Genomic DNA, 26,412 nt, shown 5'->3' with positions numbered 1-26,412 from the left:
CATCGCTAGATGCGAATGCACCGGACGTCTTATCCTTCAGGCCACGACGACTTCAGATAGTAGAATCAACTAGTAGAAGTAGTATCAACAATCAGTAAGCTGAACAAGTTTTTTGTTGTATTTTTCTAAGTTTTAAACTTGAAATGGCCTTCCTGTAATGTTGCAAAAAAGTACCAAATCTATATATCTATCTTCTTTTATATAAAAAAATGAATTGCTGTTCCTTAGTCTCGCTAAAACTCGAGAACGGCTGGACCGATTTGGCCAATTTTGGTCTTAAATTATTTGTGGAAGTTCAGAGAAGGTTTAAAAGGTAGATAAATATGAAACTACTCGGAATTAAATAAAAATAACAATTTTATTTTTCCTTTGATGTGTCCCCCGTCGGACGGATTCATTTTGTTTGTTTTAAGTTTATTTTATACAAAAGTTTAGGTCTTTTATTTATCGGTTGAGGCACTACGAAGTCTGCCGGGTCAGCTAATAGGTAATAATATTGTTTATAAAATTTTTAATCTATGGCTATGTCAGCGTATCCCTGACGTGAAGGTGAGCTCTCGGGGCTCAAACCAGGAGGCGCTGCTAACACTGGCCCTAGCAAGAGCAGTGCTTCGCAGAATTTGCCACCGGATCGGAAACGTGACTCACTAAGAAGATCCAGCGAGAAACTCAGTGGGCTAAACTTGCATAGGTCATGACACAACGTATGCAAGTTTTGTAGAGTGTCACCTTGTTATGAAAGGACAATTTACTTCGCTTGCAGATCATGGGAGTCGCCGAGTAGGAGTGCAGCTCGGTCACGTACTGACTTAATGTGGGGCCCGAATGTCATCCCTCTGTTGGGGGTGACGCCTAGGTAGCCTAGCCTAGCCTTCGAAGCCTATGCTATGGGCTGGCCAAAGATTTTAATAGCGGCAAAGTAGTTACCGCGCCTAATTGATGACGCGATACTAGCAACAGTGTCGCGAGGGCGACCTCTTTTGAAGAGCGTGACTGTACTTTTCGTGGGGTTGATATCAATGCGCCACTTTTGGAATCATTGTCCTAAGTTGGTGGCTGCGATCTGGAGCTTACTATGCATGAACGACATTTAGCCCGTAAGTGGCATAATAGCCGACTAAGGGACTTACCGTAGAATGAGCAGCAACGTTATCTGGGTATTATACCATTGCGTTGGTATAACGTATTGTAAGTCCGTAAAGGAGGTACCATCATCCTGCCTAATTCGGCCCCGAAGCAGTCATGCATTCAAATTTAAAGAGTGGGACGGCTGTTAGATGCACAACACTTTAACAGCAGGTGGGCTGTGAGCTCGTCCACACATCTAAGCAATAAAAAATAAAAACTTACTTAGATTTCCACCTCATATTTTAATGATCTTAGCTCCCATAACCACATAGCACCAGGTGAGACCTGAGCTCGCTCATAATTTAATGCAAAAAATGAAAATATATGAAAAATGCATACAACACTTATAGTCCCACAACTATAGTAAACAAAGAAATCCTATCTGTAGTTTAATTGCTATATTCATATGTACAGAATGAGTACGAGTAACAAATTGTTTTTGACACTGAGTTGTAGTTCATACCAGTTTTTATATGATATCCCTTTCCTAAGGTTTCTTATAGATACGTAAGTCGACCAGTCTCGTCTCACACGTCAGTGCACCGATGTAAGATGCATACTTGTGGCTTCTATGATCGAATCATTTTACTCTAACAATATTTACTTATTTACTTACGTGTTGTATGAAAAAAATCATGTTCGATTTTTGGTCTTTAACTGTAGTATACAGTCAAAACCGTTTACTGCGACATCGTTTATAACAACATGCCGGTTATAATAACCTAAAACAAAGGTCCCGGCTGAATGCCATATGACCGCCTTATTAAAAATATTGCTTTATACGACATTGCTTATAACGACATACCTCATAAAACGACCACATTCAACTAATATTTCGGAGAATTAGATCTGTTAGAACGACCGGCTAAGCTGTATTGTAAACAATTTGAATAGGTATCCACATTTGTCTTCAATGGCTATTAAAATCAGGAAAGAAAACAATAGGATTTAGTTTAGTGTAGGGTCTTTTCTAATTCTTAGAAACAAAACACGTGCATGCAGTAGAGTCAAAGACCGCTTCTTCATATCTCTTCAGTTAGTTTATTACTTATCTATACACAAGACGCACCAAAACTTTGTGGAGTTATTCGTGAAACTTTCAAAATGTCGCAAAGAAAAAGAAAACAAATTAATATTGAAGAAAAATTGCGTATTATGTAAATATATTTTTCCAATAATTCCCTATCGATTTGTTTGTACTTGCACGATACACATTAAACATCACCGGTTGTTACGACTATCGGTTTTTACGACTGAATATGAGCAGTCCCTTCGATGTCGTTATAACAGATTTTGACTGTAGTAATAAAATACGCAACACATAGGTAATGTTTCTCTAAAATGTGCTCCTAAATGTACCTACATTAAATATGGTGGTTCATACCATAAATACATTATTGCCGTATCACAGAATTACTAGTAGATGGAAACACTCCCCCTATCAACAGTGTTAGCAATGTTCAGTAATCTTAAAAACATAAAAAAGCGAATGGTAATTGTTCACGGGTAGTTTCTTACTAATATTTTGCACAGGTAGAGCGTTAAAGTCAACGTTGACGGCTGTTACTCCATGTTCATTAACGATTATGAGCTTTAAAGCTTGTAGATCAGCATTCCTATATTTGAATGAGAGTCCGAATGATAACAGTGTGAGAGATCATATTGTTCTCATTCATTTCATACATCACATACTAATTAACGACAGGCTGTTTTGCTAATAGCTTGCATGTGCTTTGCTTTGTTGCATTGCATAGCATTAGTGAAATGTGACATTTTTATTTACCTCTCTTTTTTTTTTTTTTTTGGTCAGGAGGAAATCGCCGGATTTCCGCCCTTTTCTGGGGATACTGGGCGGGGTAGGTATGTCAGAGTCGAACTGACTAAAACCTCCTGTCGCTCAACAACCAACGTCCAAACCTCGCATGAGACAGAACTCATGACAAGGCAAAGGGGGGAAAGTGAAGCGTTTAGTGCGGAGCACATCTCTCCCATCACCCTCCCCCTCGGGACGCCGGACTGGCGGTCGTCGGCGCCACGACCACCAGCCCTCTCGGTCGGCAGACTGTCCGAAGCCCGCCTAGATGGCGCCGGTTAGAGTGGGTTACCCTACGGAATACCCCGCTGGGCCAGAACCAGCGTGGGTCGAGGATAGCCGGCCTTCCATCACCCGGATGCTCTTGCGTAAAACGCGTGCAGAGCAGCTTGCACGACGTCTTCTTGGGCCTCCCTCGCCGGTCCCCAGACCGACATGTGAGGGGGACCCGAAACACTTAGGAGGGCCAGGGCTTGGGCGAGATCCGCCTCCCTGGCCCCCGCTCGACGGATCTCTCATAGAAAACTTCACATAATATTTCTCTCAAGGTAGGTAACTCAAGTATTACGTATTTCTGTTTGAATAAAATTTCAGAGATTTCCGCGTTGACATAGGTCATCAAGAATTTTGTTTAGGAACTCTGTATAACAGAGAGAGAGATAGGGAGATAGTACTTTATATCACACCAAAACACAATTTACATTGAAAAACAGTCCACAGGCAGGTATAATTGTACAATAGGCGGTCTTATCGGTAAAAGCGATCTCTTCCAGAAAGCCGTTTTATCTACAGAAATTCTGAAAGAGATACAAAAGGTGTGTACGGTGTACTTAACTAAGTATATTTAGACTGAATAATCGTAGGTAGATATAGCTCTTAATTCAAGTGAAAAACATTTACATAATTACCGTGTCGAGGCGATTGGTCAACCCCACGTGGGGGCTACGGACCGTAGGGGTGGTTTACCCAGTCTTTGATGACTGGGTGAATCGTGGCGAAGGACGTCTCACCTTTCGTCTGGTGCAGGTGCTGACCGGGCACGGATGCTTCGGGAAGTACCTGCACCGGATAGGGGCTGAGCCGACGACGGGGTGTCACCATTGTGAACACGACCTGGACACGGCGGAGCATACGCTCGCTGTCTGCCCCGCTTGGGAGGTGCGGCGCCGTGTCCTGGTCGCAAAGATAGGACCTGACTTGTCGCTGCCTGGCGTCGTGGCATCGATGCTTGGCGGCGATGAGTCCTGGAAGGCTATGCTCGACTTCTGCGAGTGCACCATCTCGCAGAAGGAGGCGGCGGGGCGAGTGAGGCAAAGCTCTGCTCACTACGCAGAAACCTGCCGCCGCCGAGCAGGGGGTCGGGACCGGGGTCGTATCCGTGACCTGGCCCCCTAAGAGCTAGGGGTCCCACCCGTTTTGTGCGGGGAGAGACCCAGACGTGGGGTGGCGTGCTTTGCACGCTCACCCGCAGTAGGAAGCCGGGTGATGGTAGACCGCGTTCCCACGACCGCTCTGGGGGAAGGTGTAACGCGGCGCCATCAAGGCGGGTTCTCGGCCCGCTGAACGAGGGAACCGGTGGTCGTGTCGCTGGCGGCCGCCGGTCCGGCGTCCGTGGGACGGTGGGATGGATGTAATGTGCTCTGCGTCAACCCTGTCCCGGCGCGTCTCAATAGCCCCGACTGGGCTCCGGCCCGGTCCGAGTTAGGGCGCCGGTTGTGAGCAGCAGGAGTTTTTAGTGAGGTTCAACTCCCACATACCCCACCTGCCGCGCGGGTGGGGATCCGGCGATTTTCTCCTGTGGAAAAAAAATAATAATAATTACCGTATACTTCTCTAATTCTTTTGTTTAGATATAATATAAAAGTATGTTAAAGTGCTCTAAAAAATTTTTTTTATGTTCATAACAGCACCACCCATCACCGTGCTAGAAAGTTATAGTGTTTAATTATGACATATCGTTCTTCCAACAAGGTTTGAAAATCGTCGTTGTTGGTAGATTTTGCCTCGGATATATATTTCATGCCCTGCTATTGCTTAGATATGTTTTTACACAAAACTATTTTGCAGTTTAGAAGCGACCATAGTTTAAAGGGTAATTCTTCCGATGTACCTACACTCAGTAATGCGACTGTGTCGAACTTCCAATCGTAGCAATTTTTCAAAGACGCCCAAGATATTTTTACGGGTGGCTCCCACGATGAATAAATAACATCGTATCATGAAAAAATTCCCTCGAAACTGATCTCCAGACTATTTTGTATCAACCGATTCTACATAATAAATAATAAATATTTAAAACTAAATATAATATTTTTTCTCAACTGGTGATTTTAAGACATTAAAAAAATAATATAAATGACTGGCGGTGCGGCGTCATGTGAGCCCGAATAGGTGGGTATTATTACAATCCAGGCGATTTCTGCCGTGAAGTAGCCGTGGGCACTGTTTTGAACAGTGGGTCGCTTGTTTTACAATATAATGTGAGCGTAGGTTCTTGTAAAAATTTAATACTATAATAGTAGAGCGTTCGCTCGTAGCTAGTGGAATAAAAAAAGGCTTTTTGATCAAAATTCAGTTTTTACTTCAATTATTCTAAAATAATATATCAAATTCTTAGCTAAATCAACATGAATCAAGGAAGTTTTCGAATCTTTTGAACTCATAAAAACAAATAAAGCTATTTGTTTATACTACACGACTAAATTACCAAACTGCAGCAGATACATCAAATGTTCGAGTTTATGGCAGACAGGGAGCCAGCGGCACTTTGAAACCGAGTAGCGCCATTCGGTACATCCATATGTTTCCTTGAATTAACGTCTGTTTTCTTCGAAGAAAGCAGATGTCATAAAACTCGTTATAGGTTCGTGCATAAAACATTATTAACTGCTTGTTAGTAATAAAAAGATTATACGGTCCACTAAAATTAGTGCAGTCATGTCGTCAGACGTTTTTTAAATAGTCCGACTGATTTATAATTTAAATAAAGAAATCAATGATGATTTTTAATAACTGATAAATTTGAATTGTTAATTTTGTAAGTTAATGCCATAGACACTAAAGTACAGTGAGTATTTAATTTGACGCATAATAATAATGCTATAGCCATTTCTACTGAACGATATTTATTGTTTATAGTCGTGACGGTTGTCGCGCGTCTGCATTCGTTAGCAAACAAAAACGATTTTTGATGCTTTTAAATTCGTAATCCGACACGTGCGGGATAATCTCAACTAATTGAGGCCGCACGTCGTTCATCTCGAGATCATCAGGTGCTCATCCCCATACGACCCTACCATAGATATGACCCTACTATTCGCCCACTCGCTTTAGTGTCCCCACAATTTTTATCGATTCGTTTTCAATTAAAACTGTACTAATGTAATTCGTTGTTTTTTTGACAGTTCTTGTAACAATTATAGATATTTATTACTTGTTGTTATTATCTTTTTAAGAAATTATTGTTGTTATGAAATTACCAATTATAATATGTAGTAAGTTTGTGTTTATATTTAAATAAACTTGTTTTTAAATCTCCTGGATATTTATGTTACACACGAGGCAAATAGTTCCCACGCTTCGGAACTTGGATTACACGGAATGCCCTTTTGGTGCTTCGGCTCGACACTGACCTGTAAGCTTTTTGCACAAAAAGAATACCCTGATAAATCACGCGTTCATTGTGTACAAGATCCGGCGTTCGCAACTTATTGTAATTTTTACATTTTTTTGGGAAGTCGATCAGAGATCATCTACAACTACCTGCTCAATTTTAACGGTCAAGGTGATGTTTGTCACAATAACAAAGTTACGATAACATCGTACGTGACATAATAATAAACATTCGTAAAAAGCTTAAAGAAATCTTAAAAGATTCATTCAGTTTTTTTTTCTTCCAGCAGTTCAAGACCATGGCCTCCGAAGTTGAAATAAAAAGAAATACATGGGGATTTAGACGCATATCAATGTTTTATAATTGGATAAATAATCTATGCAGGGATGTTAAGTGATTAACATTTTACGGAGCCCAAAGACATAATAACAACTTCAATGTTGCCCTCCTTGACATATAACGTTATGGTTTTAATTCATAGTAACTGTGTTTGAATGACGTCTATTCTAACATTGAAATCGGATGACAACAAGAACATGTTTCACGGTAGAACCAGAGAGGACATTGGTATAATCAACAAATATTGACAAAATATCGGGATTTCATTTTAATACCTTCAGACGTCAAATTGTTGCCTTAGAAAAATATGTTATACAAGTAATTTTAAGATAGCTCACAATAATTTTTTAAAGGATAATTGACTTAAGCTGTGTTCAACGAGCATGAACATGAACGTTTCCTCAGCCGGGTAAATTACATTTAACGAGCGAAGGCGGGGTAGGGCGGGTTGGGTTCTGAGCACAGGTGTTCCGCGCGTGTTGCCCCTCTAAATATTTATTACGTTAAGCATGATCAGTTATGCTGAAACGCTACAGTTAATTAATTGCATTTAATAGTATTCACACAGGCATTAGTGTGCGTAGAAGGATGCACCACCCTATATTTGCTTCGATGCGCCCGTTAATACGTGCTATAAATTGGAACGGAAAAGAGTCATTAAAATCTTTTTATGTTCTCTCCCGTTGTTTTGAGAATAAAATTAAATATATATTCAATAATTTTTTACGTAAATCATTAGAGACAAGAGTCTTCAACTGTTGGAAAACAATAAAAAACGTGCTACATTTAGTTTTGTACAGTGTTATGAATGTCACACACGTACGAGACGAGATAAGTACAGCCAGTCTTTTAATATCAATAATCTTAAACACAGAAACTGACTTCGAACGGAAATTTAAAGCGGATCCTGTAGTCAACTTTACTCCTAGACGAACGAAGCTATTGCATTTGCCAACAATGGTATTGCTTGATTGAACTAAAAGGCATTTTTTATTAATGCCATTGATGTTAGGTAAGTAAGTATACCGGCATTGGTCCACCTTGCGTTGGACAAGTAGAGCCGTCCCTTTTTTCCTACCTATGCAGATAGCCTTGAGAGGCTATTTCAGCTTCTCCTTGACGTGTAGGTGAGCTCACGCGGCTCAAAACGGAGTGTTGCTAACACTGGCCCTAGCGAGAGCAGTGCTTCGCAGAATCTACCACCGGATTGGAACCGCGACCCACTGAGAAGATCCGGCGAGAAGCTCAGTGGGCTGTGTCTATGAGTTAATTTACTTGTCGAGTCCTTCGTCGCTTGCGACGGGTTCGGCGAGGATTGTGACCGGTGCTTGAGATACCTAAAAGCACCGTTAATGGATCGGGACAATCCGTAAAGACGCGTTTAGGGCGACGTCGACTGTTTACCATTCGGTCCACAGGATCGGGTAAGCCGTCGCTCATGAACGTTTGTAAATACTAGCAAGTCGATATTGATAAGTTCAGATTAGTAGTTTGAACACGATTTTATTAGTTGTACGTTTACCAATCTTTATGGGGATAAAAATAAACCATTCACCAACTACAGAATGTGCAATTAAGCACCTACCTCCCCACAATTCTGCCTATTTTGTTCAGATTTTAAATGAGCAATAGGCGATAAAAATACATTGACCTCATGTCTCAAGCCGCCATTCACATTTGGATGTTTATATAGGCTCCGGTATTTATATATTAAATTGAGAATAGATTAAATATTGTTTGTCTTTGTTAATATTTTTTATAGTGTAGTCTTGGCGAAATTTGTGATTATAGAAGTATAAAATACAATCATAATAGTGTACAGACTTACAATTCCAATTAATTATAGTCGAATTTCGACTACTGCGGGACCTCTAGTCCACTTATCAACCACTTAATCAAGTGGGCCGTGAGCTTGTTCGCTCATATCTATGCAATGAATAAAAAACTTATTTGGATAAAATGATGTATAAATAGATTGTGTAGAATATGTTTATCAGGAGAAATTAACACAGATAATACCTCTGCCAAAAAAACCTAACCCTAAATCCTTTTTCGATTATCGACCTATATCCATTCTTCCTTTCCTATCTAAAATACTCTAACGCCTTATCCATAACCAGTTGAGTTCTTTCCTTAATAGTCATGATCTCCTGAACCCCTTTCAATCCGGTTTTCGTCCTGGCCATAATACAGTCACTGCTCTGGTAAAAATTACCGACGACATACGCCTAGGGATGGAGAATGGTCAGTTAACTGTGTTGACACTGCTGGACTTCAGCAATGCATTCAATACGGTTGATTTTGACATACTACTTGCCGTTCTTCACTCCTTCAACATATCTCCAACTGTGATTGATTGGTTTCGTGATTACCTGTACGGACGTCGGCAGTGTGTTTGCCTTGGTGAATCGATTTCATCTTGGTGTAATACATCTGCCGGTGTACCTCAGGGTGGCGTTTTATCTCCTCTTTTGTTTTCTCTTTTCATTAATTCAATATCTTGTAATCTTACTTCGTCCTACCACCTTTATGCAGACGATCTTCAGTTGTATTGCCAAGCTCCACTCCCTCAGTTACATGATGCTATTCGAACTATGAATAGTGACTTACGCGTCTTATCTGAGTGGAGTAACGCGTACGGCTTCAAACTGAATCCAACAAAAACGCAGTGTATAATTGTTGGTAGCTCAAGGACATGCAGTAGGACCGAGTGGACACATCTGCCCCAATTGTCTCTTGACGGGATAAACATCCCGTTTAGTGACACCGTTAAAAATCTTGGTGTTATCATTGACCGCAATGTCTTATGGGGACCACAACTGATGTCAGTCAATCGCAGACTGTTTTCCACGGCGGATTCCTTAAGTAGGTTGCGTAATTTTGTTCCAACATCTACTAAAATTGCACTTGCACAGTCTCTGTTATTCCCTATTATTGATTATTCCGACGCCAGCTATCTTGATCTAACCGAGGCCCAACTAAATAAACTTGAGCGTCTTCAAAATTTCATCATAAGGTTTATATTTGGTTTACGCAAATATGACCACGTCTCTGAGTATCGAGTTAAGCTCAAGTGGCTTCCTATTGGTTATCGCCGGCATGTTCATATATTGTCTCTTCTTTACAGTGTCCTGTTTAATTCCTCGTCCCCGCGCTACCTTCAGGAACGTTTTGATTTCCTACCTATTGCAAACTCCCATTCACTTGGTCATCGGAGAACTTAATGCTGAAGTTTCCGGCTCATGGGACGTCATTTTATGACCATTCCTTTACGGTTGAAGCAGTCCGTTTATGGAATGCACTACCTTTAAGCATCAAACAATCGTCCTCGCCGGAAATTTGCAAGTTCAGATTAAAATCGCACTAATTTGCACAATAATATGGCTCCTACGATATAATTGTACAAGTTGCTACTTATTCTGTGTTTACTTGCATATTTTTAGTATTTATTTGTAGTTAATCGTATGTAAGTCTATCTTATATTGTATTTATTTTTCACATGTGTATATAAGTACATACATTTATGTAAGTTTATTAAGATATAGCACCGTCCAGTTAGCTTATTCCTCTCCCTGCAAGGTTGCCTGGAAGAGATCGCTATCAGCGATAAGGCCGGTAATTTGTCACCGACTATTATTTGTTTTATATGCTTACTCTGTACATATGGTGTTAAATAAAGTGTTATAGTGTGTATGTTAATTATTATTATTTATTTTATTATATTTATTATTAACTATAATTATAATTTATTATTATTATTAATTAACATACGCACTGAATACAACGCAGTTTGCTATTCGAGAAGATTTTATTTTTCCTACTTATTCGCTAGTAGCCTAAAGGGTTGTCCCATACACGTACTTACGGATCAGTCAGATCCAATATATGAGTCGTCTGTTATCAAAGGTGGCAATCTGTGCATTTGGACAAAAAAATGTTATTGATATGTCAATACAGATTGATTTGAATATAATCGTCTCCTTCAAAGAATACGGTTCAAAACCTTCACTAAATAAAGGTTAATAGTTAACCTGTTATTTATCTAAGATGTCGTTCCGAAGAGTTTTGTGACTGCCAATGGAATACAAAGTCAATAATTCGTTTTTCTGATTTACCAATATTATTCAAAAGTCAGATTGCCGGCTTTGATAATAGACGACTCATATAACCATTGCATTAGACGCCTTCAGCTCTAACTCTAGGAGCAAGCTTAGGAACCCCGGTAACCGTATTTGTCGAACTCGACAAAGAGTTCGACTTGCAACCTAACCCATGCATCAGCTCGCCGAGTTTCTCGCCGGATGCTCTCAGCAGGTCGTGATTACGATCTGGTAGTAGATTCATTCGCGAAGCAGCTGCTCTTGAGTTGTTAAGTCTCCTTCGGAGGCGCTCAGGCAGCTGTTAGCAAATTCCACCTCTCCTGGCTGAGCCTTTGCTCGCCCATCTGTCCTGGTGAAACTGGAAAGACCTCCGGGCCATCAGTAATCCTTCAATATTTCAATAAATAAAAAAAAACAAAAAAGGGTTTTCCCATCTAAGCGCGGACGGGTAGGCAAGCTCACGGGCTCAACCTGAGAGAATTTGCTAACACTAGCCCTAATAAGAGCAGTGCTATTCAGAATCTACAACTGGATCGGAATCGCGACCCACAGAGAAGATCCGGTGAGAGACTCAATAGTTTGAACGAGAAGCCTGTGTTTAATTTGAAAGACGAACATGAAATAATCCGCATATATTTTTCAATACTATTTATTTATCTTTTTTAGTACGTACATTTAAGTTTTGTATAAGATTCTTAGCGACTTAAAAATAAATAACATTACTTTAATCAAAACGAAACAAAAACGAATCAGGTTTAAACTAAGAACAAAAATTATAACGATACAATTTTTCTGTAGGTTGTTTCAATAAAATATCAGAAGATTCTAATTTGGTTAAATACTTCATTCAACGGTCGAAGGTTATATATTACGAACATTAAATGGGAAAGTACCTATATAGTAAACCTATTTACTTTATCTACGGTATGCAAAGTATTCAATTTAACTACATTTTTATTATTTTTGATTGCACTTAAATGATACATTTACTTAAAAGAACATAAGCAGATATCTTGGTATCATTATTAACTATGCCATTAATTGTAATCGATTTATTCAACATTAAATGAAAATAAAGCATAAAAGACTACAACAATTTTTAAACTTATTAAATTACATTGTTGAGCTAGATTTTAAATTTAATTCTTTAAATTATTGTGCAAGCTGTTTCATCAGGTGTAATCATCAATGCTGAAAATTTTGGCAGTTATGCTGTAGAGACTGTGAGGATGTATGTGATTGATTATGAATGATGAATAATAACCCTAAATTTAAAATTTTTTTATTTATGAAAAGTCTGTGCATTTTTCAAAGTGTCTGCATTTTTCTATTGGTCACAAGATTGGTACCTAATAAGGATAAGGATAAGTATTTTTTTTTTGCCTACCTCACGCTAGAAAGTGTTCTCAATCAGTTATAAATGAGGATAAATTTTATACTCTTCTGTACACTTTAGATTCCTAAAAAATGAACATTAGAAAACCGTATAGTAAAAAAGTGAGGGAACTTGAAGAGACCTTGGATCTTTTGGAAGTGCACGTATTAATTTCAAACTGATTCGAAAATCATTAAGCATGTACAATGAATTAATTAATCTCAATATTTTTGACTATTTTTACTTTATCTTATTTTTTTATATCTTTTTAATTTCTGACTATTTTTTAGACATTATAATTGCTTAAAATATAGACAGAATTTTTGGTACCTTTAAATATATTTTTTGAATGTATGGTTTTAATTAATATCATATTAAAATACATCCTGTTTGAAGCTATCTACGCTACTCTATTTTTATGCAAGCATTTTCAACATATTAATAAAATTTAGAAATAAAAAGCTATTGATTCTTGATCCGAAACAGACTTCGATTTTCCACATCTGCCAGTAATGTGATTATGAATGATATTGAGAATATGAACAAAAACTAAGTTAGTTGTAAGTTAGTAGAATAATATAATAACAAATATCAAAGCTAAAAAAATCACTGAATTAAGATATTAGAGCTCCCTGTGAATGAGGTTTAATATGCAGTGGGTGTGGGGGGTGTGGATGTGTCGGATGGGTGGCGTGTGGAGGCTGACGCGGCTGGTGGCAACGTTGGGCATGCACGTGGGAGTGTGAACGTAGCTCTTCCCCGTGTTCGCGGTATGCCCGCTGCTTGTCTTCAAAATCACGTAGTCGTTGATTGTACCTCTCGATCTGATCACGTAATGCTGCATCTTCAATCGCTGCTCTCTCCTCGTCCAGCTCAAGACAGCCGGCGCCATCGAGCCGTTCCAGATCGATCCAACCTCTCCATCTTACACAAACACCGTTCATGATGAATCGGGATACGATGTGAGCCTGTTCACAAAAAAATACAATGTATTAACTTAAACCGTGTCAGCAAAAAATTAAGGGCTCCGTTGGTGGCAGCGTAGAAGGGCAGTTTATCAGTCAGTCACATGTGGCACGGAAGTAATATTTCAAAACTGGACAAAAAGGTTTATAAGGCTGCCCCAGTTATATATTTTAAAATAAGATCTTCTTTTCAAATTCATTAGGTTTGAGCACGGCTCCCTCAATCGCAAAAGGTTCGTGCATGATTTTTAGAATCAACCTGTTTCACCTAATTCACAAAATCAACCGGAATTAACAAATACTGTTTTTTTGAAGTATGTATTATAGTTACAGACAGCAAAATTACGGTTCAGATACATATAGACAATTTCTAGTCAATGTACCTACAGATCAAATTTTACTGTAATTTATAAAATGTATTATGCAATACAAACAGCAAAATGCAGAAAAGAAAGCTCTGTCATCGCCATAGATTGATGTCGTGAGCGGTTGTCAATGCAAAGGTTGTGATTCTCAATGTATGATTCCAACTCGGATTGTGGTGTTCTACCTAATTCTCTCCTACAACGCAGAGAGCTCTAAGCTATTACACTATTAACAGTCGAGCGTCCTTTTGATCATTCCAGACCATAGGAATGGAACCTCAGAGTCCTTTCATTTTCTTCACCTTTCATTTTCTCCGTAACACAGAGAGCATTTTCAAAGCAATCATCATTCGAATAAAAAAATGTTGTACAGAATGAAGATACTTATAGTTCGTCGGTTTCGTGGAACATCTAAAGGACAGCACGACATAAGGTAGACGAGGTATGGATCGCGTGCTCGCTTTGTTCCGGCATCCGCTTCAAACAAACCTTTAATAAGTGGCAGGCAGACACTTTGCCAGGGTGCAATTTAGTTAATAACCACCTTTCCTTGGTTCGCTCAAGTTTTTATATTACAAGGATAATAATGTAAAAGCTAGGCCTTGTGTTCAAACATACGGCAAACATATAAACGTTTTAGTAAACAAAATACGATATCGATACTTGATACATTGCCATTTCAGCTACGCACTGAACTGAAAGTAATTTTTGTAGCGAGGGAGCAGGGTGGCGTTGGCGGCCATGATGTAGGGCGGGCGGAGTATCGAGACGCAACGTAGACTACCCAATCGGGGAAAGCTTCTAGGCTATTGATTTTTGGGGAACATTTTCCCCTTGCTCGTATTGCTCGATTAGAGCCTTACGCTCAAGCGTTACTTATAATTTTATTAAATATACTACGAGTAATGCAACTCTGTGTCACTACGCTAAGTTATGTACGTCACTTTTACTGATATTAAATTTGCAACAGATTTTACAGGGAATATCTCATACAATCCCATTCATAAAAACAGATACATTTTATATATATTTATCATTAAGTAATATGAATACTTTTTTTTAGCTCATGGACCACTACTGAACAAGTGCCTCATAATATCTTCTCAATGCATCTCATATCGCGGTGAACGGCGGCATTCAAGTTACAAGATTTATAAGGTTTCATAACAGCTCAAAATAAGCTGCAATTAAGCTAAAAAAATTGAATGAATGAAATTAATTTATGAAATTAATTGTGTTTGGTTGCCAAACACACTTAGCCGCCATGTTTTTAATTTCAAATTATGTAGATGATAGGTCCAGTTATTCATCTGATACTGGCGGTGCCCATTAGCGGCGACAACTCCCATTCTTCAGGTTCGCTGCTTTTTTCGGACAGCTTGAAAACCATTCACCAACCCTCGTTGATTGTCAATGTCGTGTTTCCGAAAATTGATAATGTATTTATTACTTTTTTTCTTAAATCTTATCACTTTTTTTGTATACAGAAAATATTAGCGTTATGATCAACACATAATCTTACATACACTTCCAACATTTTTAAGTGTCATAATAAAGTTGTTTATTACTATCATTCGTCACCGGTCGTCGCTGGTCACTGCTCTTCTCATCAACGTATGTTACATCCGGCCCACATTTCCATAACCAAAATTAAGACATAAATAACTTTAGACTCGTTGATGTACAAAATAAATCCGTAACACCGCACATAACTTACTGGTCACGCTTTGCTTTATAATGTGTTTAGTTTTGAATGAATAAAACCTTTTCTACATTGAATTGTAAAGGAGGTCGAAACAAAGAATTGTAGATGCTGACGCATTAATTTTTAAAACACAGTCTGATATTTAGTTTGATTATTATCCAAATCATAGTTTATCATAATCAATGTTCTCGAGTAGGGAAAGTTGGCGAGACATCATGAGACGCATCGAGTCTGCCCCCAACAACACTACATGACGATCACGAGCACCCTGTCAATAGTGACAAGATTGAGAAGATAAAAAACGAAGTGTGTTTGTTTATTTGAAATTCATTCATGTACGATTTTTGGAATGATAGCGATTTTTTTTTATAATTATTTATGCCCAAAACAAATCACAATTATTACAGTACATTACATATTAACTAAATCGTACAAATATGTAGTAGGTACCTAAATCTGATCAGGATTGTAATCTAAATGATATATGCACTCAGCAAACCCGTGTTAATGTACATAGCGAGCGAGCCTTCAAATTGGTTATTGAAAACTAAATTTCAAATGAAATTGCGAGTTCCTGGGGAAAAAACAAAAAAGCAAAATGAAAAAAAAAACGACTGAAATCGACTAAAGTAACTTTCGATCACAATTGTTGATCGAAGGAAGTAACTTAATCTAATTTTGAATTAAATAAAATTTATGCATATTTAATTATTTTGCAATAACAACTTCAATGCGAGTGTAACAGTGTGGCATACTTCGTTCAGAAGTACGAAAAGTTGCATGGTGTCAGAAGTCTTTAATCATTAATCAAAGTTGAACTTAAAGTACGCAAATAAATCTACTAAAAACGACCTGTACAGTATCCATAGTGAATAGAAATGTTACTATTATTATTCAGAGCCTCTATTTTCCAAATTTTCAGTATACTCAATTGAAATTTAAAAGCACCCTTCTGGCCCATCATTGAATTTATAGGTAGCCCCCTTTATCCGCACACCACACGCTGTGCCTCTATACTATTACTTATATTTATTTACTCTCGCTTCATTTAACAAACACTTAAGAACACTCGAAATCAATTCTACTAGGTAACGATATTACGAGTAATATTCATTCTCTTTTCTAGGAAGAGGGAATAGTTAATCTATTTTAAAGTATAAGGTCTTAAATTAAGACTTAATATTTAATAATTAGATTAAGTAATTTGTCGTTTTTCCCATTCAAGTTTTAGTTAAAAGACTTTAACTTCAAAGGTCTCGATATTGGTCAAGTGCCACTAGCAGCAACTATTGTTAATCCTAGGAGATATATGTCTTTTCCGTGGGAGCTCGAGGTCGAAATCTCAGACGATGGCGCTCAGCAAGCGCTGGAACTTTGCCCAGGCTGGGAGCACTCGCGAAGAGATCTCATCGTGGCTCTCGGGTAGGACCCTTCCTTATGGGCGGTCGTCGCCTATATAGTAGAGGACCAGATTTTGTGTGAGGCCATGGCCGGGTTTTGCGACTTGGTCATGGTGCTTCGTGAGGCTGAGGAGCGCGAAAGGAAGTGTAATGACTCTTCGTCTTCTCAGTGCAGAGCTTCAGGCAGAGTAGGCTGCGCATGCGTGAAGCTGCCGCTCAGCTCCCGTAGGAGCCGTCGGGTGCCGGTTGCGGGCGCACTCGGTGCTCGGCGGTCGGTCTGATGGTGAAGTGGGGCAAGGGGGCTCCTGTGTGCCGCCAACGACGTGTCTCCCGAGATGACGTCCCTCGAGATCTTCCCGGGGTATGAAATCCCGTCCTATTGTCAGAACGGGCACCGACGAAGACAACTTTCAGCGCACATTACGCGGTACGGTAAGTTTTGTCTAGCCGGTGTGGTGGAAGTCGATGAGGGTTGTGTGGGGGGGATGTTGCGCGGCTCAAGGCGTGCGCTGCTTCGCACGCTTTTGTCGGGGCATAATCTCCTAAAAGGAATTGAAGAAGAGGAGAACTCGCTAACCTAACGCTGTCTGTTACCGTGTATTCGTAAACGGATTCCCCATCATTAAAAAAATGTGATGGATGTGTGAAAGATGCCTTATTTATTAAAACAATATTTGAGAAGGCTATTTTAAATATGGTAATTCTAAAAAAATATGTTTTTTTTACCTACATTCCTAATAAATGAGAAAGAAAGAAAAATCGTATAAATTAACTACAGGATTACATACCTATATTTAACAAACAAAGTTAGCGCGGTCAGCCATCATTACCTATCGCGAAATACTCTTCCTTAACCTCGTTTGAAGCAATATAGGGCAGACTCGGGGAATACTGTGAAAGGAAGCTCATCCCAGAGTTTTGTATATTGCAGAAGAAGACATCTTTCAAAACGCTATATTTACTATTTTTATTGAAATCCGTTAACCACTGCACCCATTTTACTGGTCGTTTTCAATGTATGTGTACTTTTTATCCTATATCACTAATATGATACTAACGCAATGCTGTAAGTTAAGCTGAAATTTACAATTTAAGTTAAGCTGAATTTTAAGTTAGTACATTTGCATACCCAGTATTGAGTTTATTTTACATAGGAGCAGACCTTACTAACACCTCTCCTGGAGAAACTGGAAAGGCATCCGGGCCACTAGTAATCCTTCAATCATCAAAAAAAATTTACCAATGTGCCAAGAAAACTTAAAGCAAACTACATAATATGTCGTTTGTACTTAATTAGGTTTCTACTACGAATAATAATAGTTTTATTATTCGTAGTGTTTCCGAGTTTAAAGGTTGGGTTTCTTTTTCAGTGTTCGTCATGAAACAAATGTACATCTTTAGAGAGAATATAAGAATAATATAGAATAAGAGAGTAATATAGAAGAGAGAGAATATAATCTTATCAAAATTATATTATTACGCTGGCTGTACACACTCGTCAAGACACCACGAAATAGGCCGAGGTTTTTTTATCCTACATATGCCGATAGCCTTGAGAGGCTATTTCAACTTCACCCTAGCGGGTAAGTGAGCTCTCGGGGCTCAAACCGGAAGTGTTGCTAACACTGGCCCTAGCAAGAGCAGTACTTTGCAGAATCTACCACCGGGTCGGAAACGCGACCCACTGAGAAGGTCCGGCGAGAAACTCAGTGGGTTGTGTCTATGGGTTAATTTACTTGCTGAGCCCCTCGACGCAAGCAACAAGCAAGGTTCAGTGAGGACGGTGAAAAAGACATGCTGAGGACGAGTGTGTACATGGCACCCTCGTCTCGTCTCGTGGCTCTGGGAAGCGTGTCGGTTTTTTGCGCTCGAGTCAAATGATCTCGGGAAGTTTCGCGATGAAAACGAGAGCGCGCCTGTACACACTCGTTCATTTAGTTGTCCGCCAACTGCGTCATCTTCTTCTAGGTCCATCGCAACGGGCATCCGAAGTTCATCACATTCGAGTGTGTACATGGTGTGGTCTCGTGTCGAGCCTCTAGGCGACGAGAGCAAGCGAGAGGCACGCGAAACCATGAGACGAGTATGTACAACCGGCATTAAGAACTACGCTGTTGATCCAACTGTCAGTTACAGTTAGGCATAGAAGAAAACCAATCACTTCATACATTTCAGTAAAATTCCTTTCGCATGTCAGTGATGAAAACTGTATCTAACAAAATATGTATAACTAACTTACTGGTCAGTGATATTTTTTTAGATACAACTTTATTCCAAATCACTGTAGTTGATAAGAAAGATACTTTATTTGAAACATACGAAACATAATTTAATTTAAAAACGAATAAGTAAATATTATTTTTTAAATTAATTATTTAATTTAATATTATTTACGATCTCTTCCAGAAGGCCGTTTACGCAGAGATTTTTTCAAACAAAACGCAGCTATGTAAAAATTACCATTTCAAAATTTCCTCACTTCATTCATCAGACGACCTGGCTACCATTGACCAGAAAACCGTTTCGATGTTTACGTAAAACAACATTTAAGACTTACTTTTCCATTTTCCTTTTGAAAGTCGCAGCCACGGTTGTTGTAGGGTGAGTGATCGAAGACAAGCTGAAGGTTTGTGCCGGTACCGGTAAACGCTATCTCCGTGTGTCCCTCGCGGCAACCGCTCATGAATCGCATCTGGCGTTCTTCGGGAGGCCGGTCTCGGTATCCAGTGTATCTAACCTGCCAACAAATATATCATCCCATAAATATACTGTTTATCTTGCGTATCAAAGCATTTTGAAAATCTATTTACATAAACATCATCTAGTGCGTAGTGCGCTAAAAAATAAATATTCACAATATGGACAGTAAGAGGAGTGCATTATACTATTGATATTTATAAATATATTCCTTCTTCAATTCGGTTAGTACACCGTGGATAATTTCTTTTAGGCTATTCTTGTCTACTTGATGATCGCTCTTGTAAATGCTTACTCGTTTTGATTTACAACAGAAGGTTTGCGAATCATTAAAAAAGTTATGAAATTCCTTCAGACAAGTTTGTGCAACAGAATGTGCAGCAGATTTTTTATTGCACGTGAAATAAGTAAACCTACTTATAATGATTATTTATTATTTCATTGTATTAGTCATTTATTTCCTATTTGGTCAATTAATTACTAAAGTTTATAGTAAATTTAAATAAAGCTTGAATAAATTAAATTCGAGCTATTAAAGATAAATCGTTAAATTGATTTGAATAAAATTTAATGCTGTGTTCATTTGCTGGTTTTTTTTAAATTCCTACCTAAGCCGAGCCTTGAGAGGCTATTTCAGCGTAACCTTAGCTAGTAGGTGAGCTCACGGGGTCAAACCGGAGTGATGCTTACACTGACCCTAGCAAGAGCAGTTCTTCGCAGAATCTACCACCGGATCGAAAACGCGACCCTCTGAGAAGGTTCGGCGAGAAACTCAGTGGGCTGTATCTATGATTTGGGATCATTCGACGAGTATAGGTTTCCTTTCCGTATGCTATTTAGTTTTATCCTAGGCTATTCCTCAGGTATTTCCAATAACTATTTACATGTATGTCTTTTTTTTTTATTGCTTAGATGGCTGGACGAGCTCACAGCCCACCTGGTGTTAAGTGGTTACTACACTAAGTGGTGGTATCTACAACGCAAATACGCCACCCACCTTGAGACATAAGTTCTAAGGTCTCAGTATAGTTACGACGGCTGCCCCACCCTTCAAACCGAAACGCATCACTGCTTCACGGCAGAAATAGGCAGGGCGGTGGTACCTATCCGTGCGGACTCACAAAAGGTCCCTACCACCGGTAATAAGTGTTTTCGTACTCGTCTGTTAATTTTCATAGATATGCCCTAAACATGGTTACAATGAATTATTTTACTGCTATTTATTCGTGCGATGTGGATTGAGCCGCTTAGATGTATGTACATACATACGTTCAAGTTTCTAACGATAACCCAGAACATCATTAACCTGTTTCCTAATTGTTATTTCCGCATATCGCTTTTGTATTTATTTATTTTTTTCCTCTTTTTTTTTCCTACCTATGCTGATAGTATTGAGAGGCTATTTCAGCTTCACCCTGACGTGTGTAGGTGAGCTCACGGGGCTCAAACCGGAGTGTTGCTAACACTGACCCTAGCAAGAGTAGTGCTTCGCAGAATCTACCACCGGATCGGAAACGCGACCCACTGAGAAGATCCGGCGAGAAACTCAGTGGGCTAATATCGCTTTGAAGTCTCATATTAAGTATACCTACTCCTTTTCATATCTTTCTGACTTGTTTTTTTTCTTCTTTTTGTGGGTGTATTGTAAATTCACAGCGAAATCCATGAATTCCATAAGATAAACATGAATTTATGATTTCTCTTTTAGTTAGATATGAAAGTTAGCATGCAGATTCAGTATTTAGGTCGGGTATGTACATAGTAATGCGTTTATTTTAATCAAAATTAAGTTCAGTAAATGATAATTGATAAGATAAGATAATAAGAAATAAATGAAATATGTTTGAAACTATTTTATGTTTCAATCAAAGAACCTTCTACTCGGTCAAACTTCGTACATTCTGATCGAAAAAGGTTTAAATCATCCTATCGTCAATTGTTCCTTGTAATAACATGTTATATGGAATTAAAAAATTAATAAAATTAAGAATTACAAATGTTTTAAATAAGTATTAGTGAATTTTCAATTTTTTTGTTATTATATTTATCATGTAGAACTAACTACTACTATAAGTTAAAGTATTTTACGCTAATTATTTGTCGATGACTAATATAACATTATACAAATGCATTATTTTCCTGTTTGTTTAAAGCATGGCTTAGCAATCGGACCATTAAAATTTAAAAACGAATACTCAATTCACTTTGCATACAATTGTTAAAGTTGGCATTTATAAAAACTCACCTCACTTTCTCTGCTAAGTCTTTTGAAGAGATCGTCTGATTCGAATTTGGCTTTTTGATCGGGCACTACACGTGGCATTTTGAAAATGAACCTTGGCTTTGGCTGCTCGTAGATAGAGTCAAAAGGCAACATGCCGGCCAACGGCGAAGGATCACTCATAGCGTGCATAACCTACGGCTCCTATAGCTTTGCTTGCACGGAACCAAACATCACTTAGCGCGCGTGCCTCACTGACTCAGCGTTACGAATGACTCAAATAATACGAATTGACGTACGTACTACGACACGACCACCTGCCTCCGTGACATTCCGGTACTGAATGAAATCTCATACCATGCTCTAGGGGAGAATTTTCATTAGGGCGGAGACTTAGCGTGGTGGGGAAGTGTGGAGCCAATACCCGTGCCCGAACGAAACGCCCGACGCCTTCTCTCAACGCTTTCGGGAGCTTTCGAGCGAAAAGAGGGTTTTCCCCTAACGAAACTGTTGAAAATAAATACTGTAAACGACAAAGCACATGAATTTATAATGATGGGCATTATCCTTTTTGGAAGTTTCGAGTGTTTTATATACTTGTATCGATGCTTTTGTTCCTTTGTAGCGAGATAAATGTATGTTATATACGACCGATTTATCAAGGGGTAGTCAAGCCAGGATGTCATACAGTGAAATGTGATATTTTTGTATGCTATTATACTTATTTTATAGGGCTACTTAAATTATTATTCTTGATTTCGATCCACGATAAAGCTAACAAGGATTTTCGTAACGCCATTATTCATGAATCAAATGTCAGTCTTTACCCTTACTCGATCTGTAAAGTACAATTTTAAAATGTTGTCACGTTAGCTTTCAATAATAATTAAAGAAAATATAAAAATAATATTTTTTCTACATATTTTATCTAACTAATCGTAATTAAAAAGTTTTCGAAGAGATTAGAAAACAAAATCAATGTGAAACATCTCAATCGGACGAATTTAAGTACTTCCATAATTTTTTTTAAAATACAATAGGCGGCACACATCCTGTGAAATGTATAAAGTGCACTTAAACTTATCTCTTGGTAAGTGTTTGCCGATAACTATCAGTTGTCGTCTTCTATTGTTAACAATACATCTTCGCAATAAGGCTGTCTCATACAGTAGAATATAGGTATGTACACTACTATTAAAACATTAACTATTCGAAATAATTTATTTGAATCTATCTAAGCTTAGTATTATAGAATTAGAGAGTGCTTTGGTTAACTATACTTGAGTCCAATTAATTTTCTTAGTCCGTTTTTCATTGATTGTTAAATTCTTTTCAAGTTATCCAAAAGGATAAGATGCCCGATGTACTCTTATCAAACGATGACATAATCAGGTCAGTGTTCATGGCAAATGCCTGCAGTGGCAGGCAGTACCAATTTTTTTAAACCAATTTACCTTTTTTTTAATAACATACGCATCACATCAGTGTTCAAGAACTACTTCCACCAACAAATAACAACATCGTGTAATAAAATGAAGCGGCGAAATTTTTGGTGGTGAGGCGTATATTATTTAAATCCACACCCATAAGTACCGCCGCCGTCTTGCTTATTTCAGCCGAAAAGCAGTCATGGGTTTCCGTTTGAAGAGAAACGTTTTACAATGGTACTTACTGGTGGTAGGACCTCTTGTGTGTCCGCGCGGGTAGGTACCACCACCCTGCTTATTTCTCCCGTGAAGCAGTAATGCGTTTCGATTTGAAGGGTGGGGCAGCCGTTGTAACTATACTGAGACCTTAGAACTGATATCTCAAAGTGGGTGGCGCATTTACATTGTAGATGTCTATGGGCTTCAGTAACCACTTAACACCAGGTGGGCTGTGAGCTCGTCTACCCATATAAGCAATAAAAAAAAAACTAATACAATTGAGACCTCAACTTCAAAGTAAGTTTGCTGGTTTATCGCCTATGTCAATATAAAAAAATGTATCACGCAAAAACTACCGTGGCCGAAATAAGTGTGAAAATTTTACTATTAAAAAGTTCACTATGGTTAAACTTTAAATTGCATATTGCTGCTGGAGATAAAGTCGAATTTGGTTTATTTATTTACTAAAATATTATGAACCAATAACTTAAACATAACTATTAAACCCATTATACAAGCGACAATACAAATAAAGTTAATGTTGATAGTTATATTTCTATAATTCATTTCTTTTTGTTTGTCTACTTCATATCAAACCTGTAACTTACAATGATAAAATTCATAACTTACCTAAACTACTGTATTATTGTGGGGCACGATTTTCATTTTCAGAAATTAATCACTTTCGCATCCTGACCAAAGATAAATGACAGCTTAGGAAAAGTATGCAATTGAAAAAAAAAATATTACTCGAAGTTCACATCGAGCTACGTAACATTAAAAAAAAACAATTATAATAATTAGCAATACACAGCAGAACGACTACATCAATAAAACATATTAAAATTCATATTCATATCTTACTAAGTGCACCCTGCATTTTGGACATTTCAATTTTATCACGTTTTTCGCTGTTATGAGAATAAGTGACACGTGTCGGCGTAGGCTGCTCTTTGATCTGTGCGTTACTCGTTATAAATGCCGGGCTTAATGCATGCAGGGTCGACAGTATATTCGTTCGTTTGAATCACTGAACATTTGTATTGTGGAAAATTGTTTTAGACTTCCTATGTTATAGAATACAGAAATATCGTCACACAAAAGTAAAAATAATATATTTATTCACAAATTAAAAATAATATATTTATTTTTCATTTTGTACCGAACAGAACGCTATTGTTTACTGACTATATTACTGAAATTTTATAAATTTACTTATGAAACTTATTTTTGATGTCATATACCCAATATAAAAGAACTAAGTTTGTTATGCTGAATATACCGTAAAGGTACAGACGTATATGTATGCTGTCCTTCCTATTTCTGTCATGAAGTATGTGTGTCCAGTTTCACCAGGGCAGGAGGGCGAGCAAGGGCTCAGCCAAGAGGGATGGGATGTGCTAACAGCTACCCGAGCGCATCCAAAAGAGACCTAACAACTCAATAGTAGTTAGTTGCTTCGCGATTTAATCTACCACCGCGTCGGAATATTTTGAAGTCAACAGTGATATTTGGTATTGCAACTTCGTGGACTTCGGTTACTGTTTAATGCTGTGAGAGATTGTTGGAGATGATGCTCACAACTCCTATGACCATCGCGCAACCGACTACTGGCAGAGTGTAATACGCTTAATAACTGAAATGGTTCAAATATTAAATGGTCTTTGGCTATTCTTATTAATTTTTTGGATGACTTATAGGTTTACATTAGAACCTAAGCTTGAATCCCTTGAAACTAGTATTATAATCATTTTTGAATCCGATCCATTTATGTTCTTAAAGTGTAGAAAACATCTGGTTTTCCCACCGTAACACATCAACATGGTAAATTCCGAACAAATAATTCTCACGCCCACTTATTTTGATATCCACAACTTACATTATGCTTGTTACACAGATAACAGGCGCACTATAAATAGCAAATAAAAATAAATGTATATTTTAATAGCGTAGCATCTCTGCCAGCGCAGTGGTAACTTTTTAATGCTCTTCTTAAAGGAGTCGGTGTACTGGAGTGAAACTAGTCAAAGGCATTTTGTTCACGTGTATTGAATTTTTGCCCTACGAAGAAGTCGTCCAAACTTAGTAGTAATAAGTAGTAGAAGTACCTACTAGTACTTAGTAATAAGTAGAAGTAAGATAGCATAAGGTCTGGTGAGTAGGGTTGATGACGTAAATCTTCCAATCGTATCTCTTGTAGCTTAGAGACCATCTTTTGTGCAGTAAGAGGTCGAGCGTTGTCGTGTACGAGCAACGGGGACCAGCGACTAAGAAAGGCTGGCCGGAGATTCCAGAGTTTCTCCAACATTGTGTCCCGTTTCTCAAAGTAGACACCGGCAGTAAGTCATTTAGTAAGAGCCGTGATGAGTCATACCGGCACTAGACCTTCAACCTTAAACTAGTTATTGAACCAGAGTCTAACCAACACGATGACCGCTTACGATTATAAAAAGAATCCATTTATCATCGCAAGCGATAATGTTGGTCAAAATCCCTTTATTTCTGTGTCTGTTAAGCTACACAAGGCATAGGTACCTTAACGCTATCGTCGGGATCGTTCAGTTCGAGTGGCTCCCACTTATCAAGCTTTTTAGCTTACCGATTTGGCGTTAATGGAGCAACATTGTTTTGATGATACCATTGAAAGCTGCTGCTAACTCAGCGGTAGATTTTGTACCTTCAGCTTCTACTGACGCCTTAAATTTTTCGTTGTTATAATTTTTTTTTATTGCCCGAGCAGGCAGATGAGCATACGGCCCAGCCGATGGTAAGTGGTTACCGTCGCTCATGGAGGTCAGCAATGCCAGGGGCAGAGCCAAACCGCTGCCCACCACTTAATACTCTCCACAAGCCTGGTTTGAAGAAGGACATGTCATAGCGCTCGGGAAACACCGTGGAGGGGAGCTCATTTCAAAGCCGGATGGTAGGTGGCAAAAATGATCTCTGGAAACAACTGTGGATGAACGCAGTGGTTCCAGGTAGTATCTCAAACAATTCCTCAGAGCACTCTCCATATCATATCATTTGGGCGACCACGTGGCTTAC

The 26,412-nt window shown here is 38.5% G+C and overlaps 1 protein-coding gene across 1 annotated transcript; it reads right to left on the bottom strand.

Moving 5' to 3' along the window:
* Positions 1–11,626: 11,626 nt before the first annotated feature.
* LOC101740476 (protein big brother) lies at positions 11,627–22,174 on the bottom strand. The gene is made up of 3 exons (XM_004933651.5): positions 21,746–22,174; positions 19,361–19,540; positions 11,627–13,336 (listed from the first exon to the last, which is right to left on the bottom strand). The coding sequence occupies exons 1-3, from the start codon at positions 21,911–21,913 to the stop codon at positions 12,983–12,985; spliced, it is 702 nt and encodes a 233-aa protein (XP_004933708.1). The 5' UTR covers positions 21,914–22,174; the 3' UTR covers positions 11,627–12,982.
* Between the last annotated feature and the right edge of the window lie 4,238 nt (positions 22,175–26,412).

This window comes from Bombyx mori, chromosome 4, assembly GCF_030269925.1.
Source record: "Bombyx mori chromosome 4, ASM3026992v2".
Taxonomy (NCBI): domain Eukaryota; kingdom Metazoa; phylum Arthropoda; class Insecta; order Lepidoptera; family Bombycidae; genus Bombyx; species Bombyx mori.
Note: the sequence above shows the minus strand (reverse complement) of the source record. Positions and strands in the feature narration are given on the sequence as shown.

Coding starts and splice junctions, on each gene's coding strand:
- LOC101740476 (XM_004933651.5), bottom strand. CDS start 21,913: ATGCACGCTATGAGTGATCCTTCGCCGTTGGCCGGCATGTTGCCTTTT. Junction 19,541..21,745: donor GACTTAGCAGAGAAAGTGAG/GTGAGTTTTTAT, acceptor ATTTGTTGGCAG/GTTAGATACACTGGATACCG. Junction 13,337..19,360: donor TTCAAAAGGAAAATGGAAAA/GTAAGTCTTAAA, acceptor TTTTGTGAACAG/GCTCACATCGTATCCCGATT.